Below are 16,150 nucleotides of genomic sequence, written 5' to 3' on the forward strand. Positions count from 1 at the left end.
CCAAAAAAATCAAGACCATTTAAAAGCCATTTTAAAGAGTATTTTTTTAAGTTCTGATTTTGAATCTGATCGAACATGCTTGCATGCTTAGCTCATTTGGTAACATATTCGACTCCTTTGCAGCTGTGTAGGAAACTGCTCTTCCGCCAAACAAGGAAGTGTGGCTTTTAGTAATATTCAAGGTGAATTTGCCACCAGAGCAAAGAATACGGCATTGGGAGTAAGAATAAAATATTTTATACAGAAAAGGAACTCAACCAGGTCACGTGAGATTTTTAAATTGGATTCTTTTGGCCACCAGCAGCCGCCAATAAAATGGAATCAACTAATGAATAATGCGGTCCTTAATAGTTCATTTAGCAATAGTACAGGCTGCCACATCTTGGATTAATTGAAGCCATCTTATCAATTTCTTAGGAAGGGCCAGCTATCCGCAAATAACTTAGTCTAGCAGTGACTGGGTGAGTGAGGTGACTGCCCATTTGATTGGACAAAGGAATTAATAGTAAAATCGTGTTCAGTAGCTTGAGATGCCAAGTGCAAAAACTAGTGCCCAGGTCAATTTGGGATTAGAGGGTGAATTTTGTATCAAAAATAACACCAAGATTTTTTTAACCTTATTTGCTGCTGCTCATATGGGTCCCCATGATGCCCACCCTTAAGGTGGGATGCTATTTCCCTGTGCAGTTCTTGGTGATAATCACTTGTGTTACGTTTTAGACAGTTGGGAGCCATCCAGTGACTTTGACAAATGATACCAGCCTTAGTAAGATAGACAAGCGGTTGAGTTCAACCCTGGCGCACATACACACACCTTGTAACACGAACATGAGCGATGATGTAAAGATGACTAGTAAAGGAGACCAAATAGTTTCTGCACCACTCCTCATTCCACAAAAATGGTTATAGATTGGGCAGACTGCTGAAAACCAGTTAAAAATGTAAGCCACTTTGATGGCGGTGATGTGAAGACCAAAGCGTTTGCTCCTACGAGGTGTATGGAATGGTCTAAGGTATCACATGCTACGGAGTGGTCGAGCAGTCACAGTGTCCTAATCTCTATACGATCCACTATCATTTGCATATCATTGAGATCTGAAGTTACCACAACTTTGGTGCTCAGACCCTGCCCAAACCCCACTTGTGTAGTGGTGGCAAATTGTTTAAAAGTTTGTAAGCTTTTTTCAAAATTAGCTAAAAAAAAATAAAGGTATCGGTTTGATAGTTTCTGGATTTGTCTGGAGATAGTGATGAGGGCTTCTTTAATAAAGGTTTTACCATCGCTGCTTTCCAGGCATGTGGGACTTTGCATATAGTTAGGTTAAGAAAGATTGGGGTCTGTTTTAAAACTTTTTGTTGCACTTATACCTGCAGAGGCTTAGTTGATCTCAGAAGTGAGTATAAATTAAAGTTCCTTGTGGGAAAATAGCTTGACAGTCAACCTTCAATAACGAATTTCATATTCTCTTTCCCTCTTAAGTGTTAACAAGTGATTAAGACATTCTCCATGGATTTACCCTGCTTGTTTGTTTTTTCTTACTAGTAGCCAGCTAGAGCAGCCAGCTGGCGAGGTTTCTCTGACCGCCCGCACACTCTGAAGTCTTTGCTAGGACAGTATTTTTAGGATTTGTGAGACTGCTGTTATCAGAATTAAGAATTGTCCTTTACTTAGACTTGAAGAAGGTGAATTGCTTCACTCCACAGAAATAGAATGGTTATTGTAAGCATATGTTTTTGTCATGATTCCTCTGAGGTGACAAGTCTTTTAACGTTGGCTGCTGTATGGGACAGTGATTTAGTGACTCATTCATCTGTCTACTATCAGTGCACCAATTTATTGTTCGGCAGTAACTGGTCTATGGTTGTGGCAAAACAGTGGCAAGAGATGTGCTTATATTAGTTTTAGTGCTGTAAGCATCACATGCCTTGCTTTGCAATGACTGTATGTCTCTAAAATATGTTCCCTAACATATAGCCTTGGGAAGTGTACACAGTTATTTGCGCCAAAATTATGGGTTCAGTTTCTGCATAGCAATGTTGGCCCCTTAGCTCAGTCTGTAGGTATTACATCTCTATTGTTGTTTCGATCAGTACTGGCCAGATGCTAATTCTTCAGGTTTTATGTGCTTGGCTGTATTTTAGCAATCTTTATTTCAGCTCTTCCTTCGTATATCGTACCTGGAATGGTACACATGCTCATTGCATTCCTCCACTTGCCTACAGAGCAGACGGACCAGATGTATAGAATGGCAGAATTGTGTATGTTCCTATTCGGTATAGAGACACTGTTCCTTGCCCTTTTTTCAATTGAGAATAGAGTGTTGGGAGTCGCCTTAGGTTCTGGAAGTTTTATTTGAAGGGTTGCTTTTTTAAGAATCCGTCCCTGCAGCAAGTTTATAGAATAATGTTAATCTCCTCACTTCTTCTAAATCTAAGGTACCAAATCTAGGTCTGGGAAGTTTTCATCATGGCATTTTATTAAGTGAGCATGAACGTATGATATAACACTTTATATGCTTTCCTGTGATAAAAATGAAAACCACAGGATTTGTTTTGGTACTCAAAAGGTATTGAAACCTAAGCTAACAAATGTGTAGCAATTAAGTCAATTCATCTGCACGTCAGTGATTCCTCGGGATTTAGTAGTTATCCTGTGAAAATTGAATTTTCTTAAGCATACCTGGAAGAAAAATTGAATAGGCATTAAAATATTGGACACTGGGGCTTTTGAATGGATGATGCACAGACAAAAAAGACTTTAGCCCTCATTGCCTATACGTAGGCAATCCTTGGGTTTCGCTCTGCAGATATTTATGTATTTTTGTGGGCGGAATTCAATAGTGCCTCCAAGTTCCATTGAATAATTATAATTTCAGTGCATCTCTGAGCAGTTATTTATGATTTACACAACCTTCCGGAGACGTGATTGTTCACCCTTCAGTGTCTGCAAAACATGTTCTTTGCTTAATTGACTTCGTTTGTTTTTTGCATTACGGAACTGCTATTGATGCTGTTACCATGTTTTTCTTTACCAGAACTGGTTTATTTTGTTTAAATTTCTTTATGTAGATTTTTATATTTCATGGTACATAGTTGCACATCATTATTAACACATGTTGACAGGTGAGTGCAGGCATTTGGATGATCTCATTGAAGCACAGAACAACTATCCCATTATAATAACATGCATCACTGGTAAGAAACCGTGAGATAAAATGGGGATTACACTTCAGTTGGACTTTACTTGTATCGGTATGTTTCTTAGGGCCTGCTTACGTGGGTTTCCCGGAGGCGTGGGTTGGTGTTCAGTCCCCATCTCTATCCCCGTGAACCTTCTTGTATAGTGTCCATGATTGTGTTCCCAATTTAGGTAGGCCAATTTCGGTGCTTGTCTGGGGAAAAATATAGAACTGTTAACTGTAGGGGCGATCGTGGGAGGTTGGGGAGCTGTCGGAATGTATCTGGGTAACTGTTATGTGGCTGATCCTGGTTTGCTTTTAGTGGGCTGTGGTGTCTGCGGTGGGGGAGAGAGGGGCTGGGGGAGGGGGGGGGTGGTCTCACCCACCGGGGACGGAGGTGCCTGTCTGGTGGTGCCCCAGCACACAGTTGGTTTTATGTGTCACACGGCTGCCTCGTGTTGGTTATTGTTTGTTCAATGGGGGATAGGGATGGAGTTTGGGATTGAGATTGTGTGGCCGTGGGTGATTCCTCTGGTGTTGCCTCCTTCTTTACCTGAACGATGTTAACCGAGTATGTTTTGTATAATGGATCAATTTGTTCTTCTTAGTTATATTTTTTTCATGATTGGCATTAATTACTCTTGCTTTCCTAGCCTTCAACTTTTCAGTGTAATTTTCTGCAGCCAATGGTTCCTTAGAGCATTGTTTTATGTAGAGCATAATCCTCAACATGGTGTGGTAACAAGAATTGTAATGTTGAATTGTCTTGTAGATATGCCGAGGACCTTTTGAGAGGGGTGGATATTGGTTTCGAATTAGTTGTTGGTGGTCCCTGATACTTTCCCCATCATTTGTTAACTGAATCCATTGTTTTGGATTGAAGAAAGATCTTAAGTGTTCTGAAGCAAAGCTTTACATGCATTGTTTGGGGTTAAGACTGACTGACAAATTAGTCGAGGGTTGGCTCTAGTGGGTCAGATTTGGTACAGAGACAGCTTGAAACTAAGCAAGAGCTCAGGAACATCATATAAGAGTAGCTTCTGGTTTGGGTTGCCAGTTGGTTGCCTAGAAAGTTTAAGAAATGTAATGCCATTGCTTTGGAATTAACCTATACCAGGTTGAACTTTATACTGGTTTCTACAAGGGAATTTTAAGTATGCAATTTTTCTGCCTTCCAGTTTGTTGTTATATTACTTACTGTTGACAGATTTTGTGTACGAGTCCCCCTCCCCAATGCCCTATAAAGTAAATGGTTTTATTTAGATTCATGATATTGCGAAGGATGTTAAATGTTCTGTGTCCTCTGCAATTGTTTGTAAATGTTCATGGGAAAAAAGAAAAAGAAATCAACCTAACTTGGAATGAACACTGCGGGACCATAACGGAGTTTGACAGTATTGCAATAATTGTTGCATTTTGTGAGCTATACCTGAAGCAAAGGACTGAACCAATTGTGCACTTAAACAATGTTTTAGCTATGGCTTCTTCAAATACGGCATTTGATGTCTATTCATTTAGATAGCTCAGTCCATGCCAGGTTTATTTGGCCTAGTTTCTTACACAAGAGCACTAAAGTTCGGTTAACTCTTTCAGAACCAGTTGAGAGCTTTCAGTTAATTTAGTTAGTAGTCCTTTTTTGGGTGTCTGTTGTACTAGGACACCTATGTGCATGGTGGTTGTTTGTACTTAATGTGTATTTTCTGGTTCCTTGTGCATTTCTTACATTTTTATGAGTCCAATGTATATGCTATACTTATTAGTTGTGTGGGTCTGTCTGTCCCCGATCACATTGCCTCATACCAGTATGATTTGGGCATTTTGAGGATCTGTGGCAGACGCCAGGGAATTTTGTGCATAGCTGGCAAAGTAAGAACAAGATTACAGAAGCCCAGCTGTGAATTTCAGAGTGCCAGTTGAACTTGATTAGTTGTTTAATTCACTAGTGTATGTAGCTTCCACCCCTTGCCTTTTTGACGTTATTACTGGTCGCAAGACTGAACTAATCTCAAAGACCGATTGTTCACTGTAAAACAAGCAAAGACTGCTCCAGTAGAATAGATTTCCTTTGAACCCCATCTGCGAGTTCTGGTGGGCAACATAATTCATTGAAGGGGCATGGCTTAGCTTATATCTGCGTATTCAGCTCTTGACTGATCGGCTTTGGACCTGGTGATGCAGCTTGTAAGAGCAGGCGAAATGGGCTGAACCAGGTGGACTAGAGGTGATGTCCTTAATGCTGAGTTTTCAAGACAGATGCATGAAGAATGTTAGAAATGTGCTAAGAGACCCTGACCGCCCAATGCATCTCCCCAACCCAGTGGGTTTTAAAAGTGAGGCATGCCTTCCCGGAGCTTTTGATGAGACTTGGCTATGTCTTGGTGCCTTTTGTGTGCTTACATGGGATTTCAGAACACACTGACGGGAGAAGCCTGGCCTGCACAGAGAATAAATAAGAATCCACAGCCACTATGAAGAGTTAAAGGAGCGTACCTGAATAGAATAAGTGAAATGTGCACATAATCTGGCTGGTGTATAACCTTAAAAAGGCAATGGACAAGACCATCTTCTCCCCTCATACTTATTAGAAAGAAATTTACCAGAGAGCCCTAAATCATCAGAAGCTTTGGACTGGCGTGGACGCCGACAAGCTGCTGAAAGTTGACCCGGATAACTGTGCAGAGTCACTGGAAGTTTTCACCTGACTCGTGAGCCTAGTTTCAGGACTGCTGTATTTAGTGAGGTAGATACTTGAAAGAGTGAGACCCTACATGTATTTAAGACAAACTACCTGTCTGTACATCTTGACCGACAGAGAAACGGTGGTTAGAACATAGAGGCCAAGTACAGTGCATTACCTTCCTGGATGTTCAGTTTAAGGCTTTGCAGGAAAGATGTAGTTAGTACTGAAACTCAAGAGGACCTCCAGCACATCGACATGAGTGTAGAAATTAAACCTGAACTTCCTTGTTGCCCCTACCTACTAGTTTTATTCACGAGTACCTTGACCATAAATTGGACTTGAGTGCATTTCTGGCAATTTCTAATTCATTGTTCAATTTTGAGGTTGCAGAGGGCTCAGACGGCACATCTTCCTAGTTTGAAAAGTTCACTTTGTGTTTTTCACCCATCCCTACACACTACACTTCGCCATATTAGTGAATAGCTAAAGGTTTTCAGATCTTCCATTTGGGCACAAACCTCGACAGTACCAGGCCTGTCCTGTTTTTGGTACGTGGCTTTAAGAATGGCATATGGATACTTAACCTTTTTTCAATTTCTTGTAAAACTACTTATCTGCAAAGTTGCATTTTTATAGATATGGCTATTGTATACTCTTTGAGTTAATTACCCTTGTGCCTCATCATTGACTCTTTGCCACGTAAATGTTTTAAATCTGTTGACATGCATATTGTATTGAGTTGTAACATTGGTGAAGTGCATTCCTTGCACTGGTGTGGTCCAAGACACTGTGATACAGGTTAAATTTGAATGTCTAGTAGGGAGAGTGTATAGTTAATGTGGAAAGTGTTACATTGCAGGATGATCCAGTTGTGTGACTGTGGACCTATTATTGCAGAAGGGTACAAGATCATCGTGCTTGTGAGTACTTAAAAACTAGTTTCACTGGACTGTGCATTCGATGTCCGTTCATAGGTGGCAGGAAAGATTGGTCAGCTAGATCGGTAGTCCTACAGATGAGTCTTCTTTCTGACTCTGCTAATAGTTAGGATGGGTTGCTCTGGAAAGTTATCACCATGATGTTTTGAACCTAGGTCTTACCTGGAGATGCACACCCATGTACAAAATCGATTTATCTGTACTGGTGGATCTTGAATGCTCATTGGAAGAAGAGTTCAGCTTTTGTGCATTCTGTGTTAAAGGTATACAAATGTTTGTTTGTGTGGAATGTTCTCAAGTTGTATCTAGCTGTGGAAGTTGTGTGCACACATCTGTTCATGTTATCGTAGTTGGTGCCTTGCAAATGTATTTTTTTCTTCGCTGGCACAGTGAACCATTTATTTTTTTACGTTATTTGTTAGCTGTAGATAGTCTTGCTGTAGTTGAGTTGCCACTGTTCATTCTGTGTTCCCTTGCCTTACTTGCCTCTGCTTACTTAACATCTGTCTGTGATTGTCACTAGTATTTTACATCTTTTTGGCTCACTGGAGGCCTATTTCCTAGTTGTGCGTGTTAGTTAATGAGGTACTGACTTTTTGATTTTTTTTTTTTGCTTGCCTTATGACTTTGTACTCCGGTACCTTGTCTTATGCTTATTAAATGTGTCTGTTCTTGTATGTTTCAGTCACTCATCTTACCTTTATCTTGGGAGTCTGTCTCGCTGTACTGGTCTTGCCCTTTGTATTGTTGCTTGTTGCTACAATGTTTACAAGTATTGGTGGAAATACGTACACGTTTTTTGTTCTGAAATATTGGACCTTTGTATTGGCTTGTTGGATCTTTCTTTATTTCATGATGCTATTCTTTGCAAGGCAGAGTAGGTTCTTGTTCATGTATGTTCTACTGGTTCTTTTTGGATGCAAGAATCACAGCTACTATTTTATGTTTAAGAAGTATAGGTAGGTGTTGCATTACTACCTTACGCTGGAGTTTGTAAGGCGCTCTGATACTTCGGGGTCCAGCTAGCGCTATATAAAACATTTAAAATAATTAAATTACTTTAGATTTTACTGTGAAGACTATTCCTTGTGGTAGGTGTGCTAGGTATGCTTACATTTTACACCTCAATGCAAACCTTCATAGGACAGACTAACTGAACCATTTATTGGCACTGAAGAAGTTAGAGCTACGGACCCTCAAGCTTTAACATCAGAAATCATATTATGAGTTACATGGCATGTGTTGTCCACATATACCTTATATTGTTGTGGTGTGCTTTGGTAGGCCATATAACTGTGTCTCCTGCAAGAGACAACAATGTTGATTGATCATTTTTCTTTTCGGTTGACGATGTCCCTTATCTTATACCTTGGAATAATAGTGTGTGTTTGCTCAGCGCAGAGCATTTTGTTTTTAAAGCTTCCTCCTCACAATTAAGGTTTACAATTTGGAATCCCAAAGGCTTTGGTTTGTAGCTTGATCTGTGCGCACTGGCATGAATAGTTGAATGACCTTGTGGTAGCCAGTGTGGATCTGTGGTTCACTGTGCTATTTGTCACCTAGGCCACTAACACCCTAGCTGCTCCACTGCTCGAAACTCTTAGCCGGCATGGAAAATAAACGTGAAATCTAATCAATACAGCTGTTAAGGAAATAAAACATTCTGTTTTTTAAAAATAGTCTACTGTATTTCAGTAGCTTCACTTTTAATTCAGCACCTTTTAGGTATGTGAAATGTATAAATCATTGTCCCTTGTTGCTACATCCCAAATACACTTCCTTCGTATCATGTTTTTGAAAGCTGTGTATTGTATTCTCATAGTACTTTGCGTGCTGTAATGTCTATTAAAAGTAGAACTAATGAATGATCCTCACTTAAGGGAATATGCTGTAGTGTCTAGGAATGTATATCCCCTTTAGAGTTTAAGGGGAAACATGCTGAAATGCATCTGTTTTATTCTGCTACCTTAGTGTGCATCTCTAACATGATGCTGCCTTGTTATTTAATGGAAGTAGGTTCTTTACACTCCATTGATTTAAGCTGTAATTTGCTTTCAAATATAATAATTTTTGGAGTAATTGTGTGCCTTAGTAGATGCTCTTCGGTGAGGATTTGTAGCACTGCTTTCTCAAAGTTCTAAATTGCATTTTGACAGATTGGTTCATCCATTGATGGCTCGCTGTTTTGTTTCAGAAAAAAATGGATGGGCGTGATTATCAAGATGCACAGGGTTTTGCAGCTGACATACGGTTAATGTTTTCCAACTGTTACAAATATAACCCTCCAGATCACGAGGTGGTGGCCATGGCAAGGAAACTCCAGGTAAGCATTAAAAAAAATTACCTTACTTTATAACAACTGTTTTCACATATATTTGAGTTTTTGTACATGCTAACATTTTAGGATGAAAGTTCTCTGCATAACTTTGTGAAGCTGTGCCATCCTGTCCGTTTCTGTACAGCTTTGGTTTTGTTCCATTTAAGTTTGATGATCAAGCATGCTCTTTCGCTGTACTTTTTTTTTTTTTTTTTTTTTTTTTTTAAATGTCTGTTAGATATTATAGCCATGCATAGATGTGATGGGTGCTGGCTGGGCAGTTTGGGTGCCTCTTTAACATAAGAGCGCAGTTGTGATATCCCAAGAAGTTTAAGTGTACCTCCAGTGGGTTTGTCGCGCTCTTTGGGTGAAAATTTATCATCCTATCTAGAAACTGAATAGGGCAGCTCTGTTTCACAAAGCCACGCAGGGGCCTTCTATCTCATGTTAACTGAATTATGGGTCTCCACCTATTGGTTTAAGCTTGGACTACTGGATCCTGCTACCTGGATAGTCGAAGGCTTAATGGAAGTACTTAGTTTTTCAGCTGTAGTGCATTACTATTGGGTCCATAGGACGGGCGAAGTGGCGGCTGTCTATTACTCTTTGGGTGTTCAGTACCCTAGAAAGGGCCTCACTAGCAGTCTGATGTGTTTTGGAAATAAGAGAAGGTTCTGCACCATTTGATCTTTCATAAATAGTAGTAAACTGTTCATATAAATAACTTCATACTTGGAAAAAATGAGATGGAGGTGTTGAGTTCTCTACAGCCCCTTATAGCCTACCACAGCCTATATGTCTAATGCGTGTCATCTGTTAAGTAGTCCTTGAGCATGAGTATCAAAAGATTTGTTATAAGAAAAGCTTTCAGTTGTGTAATATAATTGCCTATTGTGTAACGTAAAGGTGATTGCTACACTCCAGTGTAAAGTTTTAATTGAGAATTAAGACCAAATGAACAAAACATTCGGTCTCTTTCAGCATCTGTCTCATTTCAAGTTGAACTCTGAGATTGAGAGTTGAGACAAAGAATAAACATTGCCTTCGCAATTTACAGGAGATTGAGTTACATTATGCAATTGAGAGAAATGATATTTTATAGATCAGGTCTTCCTAGACCCACAAAAGGTGCCCTCTAATACTTGTCCAGCATTATTTAGCATTTGCACAGCACCAAATCTGCCTTTATTATAGTATCCTATCTCTTTAAGAAATATGCTGCTATTTTCCTTGTGTTCTTCTAGTAAAAGGTACTCTGAAAGATTATCCGTGAATAACTATTTTAATTTGTTTTTTTGAAGGATGAGTTCTCATTTGAACCCATAAATAGTTTTAGGCTCTTATTTGTGTATATTGCATGTATAACATAATTTAACATTATTGATGTAGACAAAGGTTTTGAGCACTGTAAGGAAGTGGGTTTCTGTTGCAGTAACTCCCCCACGTTTTGCCTGATAACTGATGCACTTTTTGTTGGTTTGCCCTGGGCTCCTGCCAATCAGCAGCCAAGGGCCTGTGTTCCTTCCCTAAAAACTGCCTAACAGCCAAAACCCAATTGGCATCTCTGGTCACATGTCAGCCCCTGGTAAATGGTACCCTAGGTACCCAGGGCCTTGTGAACAGAGAAGGCCCCTAAGGGCAGCAGCACTTATTGTGCCACCCTTAGAGGCCCTGTACCCTGACACACACACGCTGCCTTTGCAGGCTGAGTGTCTTGGTGCAGAACAAAACAAAGAGTCGACATGGCACACATCCCTGTGTGCCATGCCCACAACACACACTGCCCTGCCATACCTCAGTCACCCCTCTAGCTGGATGCCCTATGCCAGTGGTGTGGGCACAGGTGCATGAGCCCTGTGCCCCTACAGTACCTTGTCCATTCCTGGGCACTGTAAGTACAGTGCTGCCATTAAAAGTATATGGTGCTGGGAGGTCGTCAACACGAACTCCGCAGCACCAGGATGGCTACACTGAAGACTGAGAAGTTTGGTATCAAACTTCTCAGCACAGTAAACCTACACTGATGCCAGTGTGGGATTTAGATGCACGACAGAGGGCAACTTAGAGTTGCCCCCTGACCCTAACCTACAATCCACGTCTTGTCTGAGGGGCTGCCTAGGCTGCCACACAGCAGACATGTTGCTGGATCCCTGGGTAGAGAGCCATCCGCTCTCCTGGGCCTGCAACAATGTACATCCTGGGAGAGGTGCTTAGTCTCCTCCCCCAGGACGGGCAGGGGAAGCTTCAAAGGCATGCCGCCTTTTTGAGCTTCTCCAGTCCACTTGCTGTACTCAGCAACTGGCCCCCACCGGTTCTGACCCCCTCTCTGGCGGGAAGATCGGCGGGAAAAGCGAAGTGAGGAAAGGGGGTCTGCCAGCCTCTGCCAACCCCACCCCTCAGGTGGGGGGGAGGTGAGGTGAAGCACATCCCTGGGCTCTCGCCATCTTGAAGATGGAGCCCTGCCCAATCAGGATTAGGCTACTGCCCCCCTCCCACAGGAGAGTGGCAGGATAGGGGGTGTAACCACCCCAGGGAAGGGACCGATTGGTCCCTGCCCTTTACCTACCTGTAACGTCCCTAAATTTAGTATTTAGGGGCACCCTGAACCTTCCTTCCTCAGATCCAGATTCCGAAACAAGAAAGTAGAACAAGGAACAAGAAGAACTGCCATGCAGCTGATAACAAGAGGAAGACACCAACTGATTTGGCCCCAGCCCTACCAGCCTCGACCCTGCTCAACCCCGGTATCTCCAGTGGTCAGTAACCTCGAAAACCCCGGAGGACCTGACTGCCTTGTGACTCTAACTACCTGGGACTCCCAGGAGCAGTGGTACTGCTCAAAGCAAGTAACTGATCCCTGGCATCAGTCAGGAACTGCAAACCCTGCACTCACACGCCATGCCTGGCCTGTGCCGGAGTGGACAAAGACCACGAGTACGTCCCCCCGGCGACTGTGACCCCGAATCCAGCACCCAATGACCCATCTCGGTGCTCCTGACGACGCCTGCAGCCTCAGAACCAGGGACCCCTCCAACCGCGACCAGCTCAGGGTAAGATTTCCCGACGCCAAAAGGCACCCTGGTGCCCTGCGGCCCCCTGTGCCCAACTCCTGGGTGCCTACCTATCCTCCAACTACCCAACTTACCTCTCAAAGTGGTGGTCGCACCTTAAGAATCTTCGTCCCCGAGCTTGCAGCCTTTGTTCGTTCTTGAGCTTCTCCATTGAAATCCATTGAGTGCCCGACGGCTCAAAAGCAACCTGACCCAGCCGCCCGAGTGCCCCTGGCAGTGCAACCTCTACTCTAATCTATTTGCCCTGAGAAAGTGACCAGGAGCCCAGCTCCCACAGCCGCGTGGCCTGCTAGCCAGCAGCCACCAACCAAAGGCCCCCTGCCTCCCATAGGATAACATTGGGCCTAACTCATTCTGCACCCGGCTGCCCTTGTGCCGCTGAGGGTGTAACAACTGTACTTTCCTGAACCTCGGAGACCCCCTCCCCCCACAAGTCTATGCCCAGAACCTTCAATCTGCCAGTCGAGTACTTACCCAAAAGCCGATAATTCCCTTTTCTTCCATAGTGTAACATTGACTGGTTTCACTTGGAAATTCTTCTAAGTGTCGAGATTTGAAACTTTAAAATATTCATCTAAAATCAGCCAAATTACGAAAACAAATGTTCGAGGCAAATGAGCTGCAGATCACACACTTAGCATAGATCGACATCTGGTGTTGGGCCTGGAAAGTCTTTGGAAGTCACGAGATAGGTGACTCCTCCTTTGGATCATAGTGCGCATGGGCATCGGCTCCATCCTCAGATTGTTTTTTTTCTGCTATCCGGCTGTGTTTCTCACGCTCCAGTTAGCATCTGGCCCATGGAAAGGACGCCATTCAAGAAGTGTCCTCGATGTGGGTCGAAGTTTCCCCACATCGATCTGCATGGGGTGTGTAACCTCTGCTTGTCACCGGAGCACGAGGCCAGAGACTGTCCAGCTTGTGCCTCTCTCCGCTCCAAGAAGACTATTCGGGATCGGCGAGCTCGGAGGACCATGGCTCGCTCGTCGACATCCACCCACGACGACATCTTCCAAGAGGGCGTCGATGTACCGGAGCGGGTCGAAGAAGGCCTTGTCAGTGCCTCCGAAGCCGATGACTCCGACATCAAAGAACTCACTCCGGCGCAGAGGGTCGTAAGTAAAGACGTCGACCCCGACCCCCTCCATACAAAAAAGGCTTCGGTCACACCTTCACCTTCGGTCGGGCCCAGGTGCACACCGACACACCGCTTCCCACGCCTCGCTCTCGGGCCAGCCAAAGAAGCCTACCAAGCCTTCAGGCGACTCGGGCTTGAGTCAGCCTGCCTCCGGTGCCGAAACTCAATCTTCGGCACCGAAAAAGAAACCGCCCTCCTCCGTGTTGACAGCTGCTTCCACCTCAAAGCCTTCGACACAGAAAACAACGAGCACCGACTTGCCGGCACCGAAAAACACTCGGAGCCGACCAAGAAGCCACTCCCCAAGAGTACGGACTCACACTCTTCGGAGCCGAAAAAATCATCGGAACCGAAAAAGCATACAGGGACTGCAAAACAACACTGGTCCAAACCCAAAGACACTCTGGAGCCGGTGCCGACAAAGCCCCCGGAACCGAAACAGTCGGCGCTTAAAAACCAAACTTCATCAGAAGAACTTTTTCAACCAGACCCTGCACAAAAAAAACTCTTGTTAAAGACCCTAAAACTGAAAAGCCAGTCAATGTTACCCTATGAGGAAAATAGAGTTTGCGGTTTAAGGGTAAGTACTCGACTGGCAGAGTTGAGGTTCTGGGCACAGACTCAGGAGTCTCCCAGGGTCAGGTAGGTACAGTTGGTTCACCCTCAGCGGCTCTAGGGCGGCCGGGTGCAGAGAGAGTTAGGCCCAATGTTATCCTATGAGGGATAGGGGGGGGCCTTGTTTGGTGGCTGCTGACTGGCAAGCCACGCGGCTGTGGGAGCTGGGCTCCTGGTCACTTACTCAGGGCAAGTGGGTAAGTAGGAAGGAGTAGAGTTTTTACTGCCAGGGCCACTCGGGCGGCTGGGTGCAGAGTGCTTTTGAGCCTTCGGGCGCTCAATGGATTTCAATGGGAAATCTCCGGTTAGGAAAAAGACTGCAAGCTCGGGGACGAGGACTCTTCAGGTGCCACCACCACTTCGAGAGGTACGTTGGGTAGTTGGAGGATAGGTAGGTACCCCGGGATTGGACACAGGGGGCCGTGGGGCGCCGCGTGCAGGGGTGCCTTTAGGTGTCGGGAAATCTTACCCTCTGTGGATCGCGGTTGGGGGGGGCACCTTGTTCTGAGGCTGCAGGCTTCTTCAGGAATGTCGAGGGAGGTCCTTGGGTGCCGGACTCGGGGTCACAGTCGCCGTCGGGTCGTCCTCAGGGTGTTTGTTCACTCCGGCACTGGCCAGGCTCGGCTGGTGCAGAGTGTGCTGGGTTCGCAAAGCAGTTGGTGTCTTCCTCTTTTCAGCGGCTGCAGGGCAGGTCTTCTTTCTTCTTGCTCTTCGTAGTTTGGAATCTGGGGAAGGAAGGTTCAGGGTGCCCCTAAATACTAGATTTAGGCGCGTTACAGGTAGGTGAAGGGAAGGGGCCAATGGGTCCCCGTCCTGGGGTGGGTACACCCCCTATCCTGCCTCTCTCCTGTGGGAGGGGGGCAGTAGCCTAGTCCTGATAGGGTAGGACTCCTCATCTTCAAGATGGCGAGAGCCTGGAGATGTGCTTCACCTCGCCTCCCCTACCTGAGGGGTGGGGTTGGCAGGCTGGCACATTCTCTGTCCTTGTATGGGGTTTCCGGCCAAAGCTTCCCGCCAGAGTGGGGGGTTGCAGGGGCCTGGGGAAGCTCACAGAGGCGGCATGCCTTTGAAGCTTCCCCCTGCCCATCCTGGGGGAGGAGATTTAGCACCTCGCCCAGGATGTGCATTGTTGCAGGACCAGGAGAGCAGGTGCTCTCCTACCCAGGGGTCCAGCAATATGTCTGCTGGGTGGCAGCCTAGGCAGCCTCAGAGCAGACGTGGATTTGTAGGTTCGGTTTGAGGGGGCACCTTTAAGATGCCCTCTGGGGTGCTGGGTACATTAAATCCCACACTGGCATCAGTGTGGGTTTAATGTGCTGAGAAGTTTGATACCAAACTTCCCAGTCTTTAGTGTTGCCATTATGGTGCTGTGGAGCTCGTGTTTGTCGAGCTCCCAGCACCATGTACTCTTTAAATGGCAGCACTGCACTTACAGGGCTCAGGAATGGACCTGGGCACTGTAGGGGCACAGGGCTCTTGCTCCTGTGCCCACACCATTGGCATAGGGCACCCAGCTGGAGGGGTGACTGATGTATGCCATGGCAGTGTATGTGATGGGCATGGCACACAGGGATGTGTGCCATGTCGACTTTGTTTTTGTCTTGCACCCAAACACTCAGCCTGCAAAGGCAGTGTGTGTGTGTAAGGGTACAGGGCCTCTAAGAGTGGCACAAGGAGTGCTGCAGCTCCTAGAGGCCTTCCTGGGTCACAAAGCCCTGGGTACTTAGGGTACCATTTACCAGGGGCTGACATGTGGCCAAGGTTTGCCAATTTGAGTTTGGTTTGTTTTAGGGAAGGAACATAGGCCCTGGGCACCTGATTGGGTTTCCTTTTTCCTCCCTGTCCAAGGACGCTACGCTGCTGTGGGGCTCCAGGATCACCGGAACAAAACGGGACTGCGAGGACCGGCGAGCATTGCGCTCCGCTAACCAGGCTCACCTGCTCCTCTTCCCGTTGACCACCTTGCTCACGTCACGCCACGCCTCGCGGCCCCCGCTGCGCGGGAGCCACTCGAAGGCTCCATCACCACTTAAAGACTCGGATTGTGCTACGGAGGTTGGGTTTCCTTTTTCCTCCCTGTCCAAGGACGCTACGCTGCTGTGGGGCTCCAGGATCACCGGAACAAAACGGGACTGCGAGGACCGGCGAGCATTGCGCTCCGCTAACCAGGCTCACCTGCTCCTCTTCCCGAAGACCCGCCCTCCTTACTATT

At 45.3% G+C, this 16,150-nt stretch overlaps 1 protein-coding gene across 7 annotated transcripts in view; it reads left to right on the forward strand.

Moving 5' to 3' along the window:
* Positions 1-16,150, forward strand: part of BRD3 (bromodomain containing 3) — a 336,658-nt gene that overhangs the window by 83,541 nt on the left and 236,967 nt on the right. For all 7 annotated transcript variants that reach the window (XM_085612657.1, XM_085612615.1, XM_085612646.1 and 4 more), the window contains exon 8: positions 8,992-9,120. In XM_085612657.1, coding sequence (XP_085468783.1) covers positions 8,992-9,120 — 129 coding nt within the window. The remainder of the gene's footprint in view (positions 1-8,991; positions 9,121-16,150) is intronic.

The sequence above is a fragment of the Triturus cristatus genome, chromosome 1_2 (genome assembly GCF_964204655.1).
Source record: "Triturus cristatus chromosome 1_2, aTriCri1.1, whole genome shotgun sequence".
NCBI lineage: Eukaryota > Metazoa > Chordata > Amphibia > Caudata > Salamandridae > Triturus > Triturus cristatus.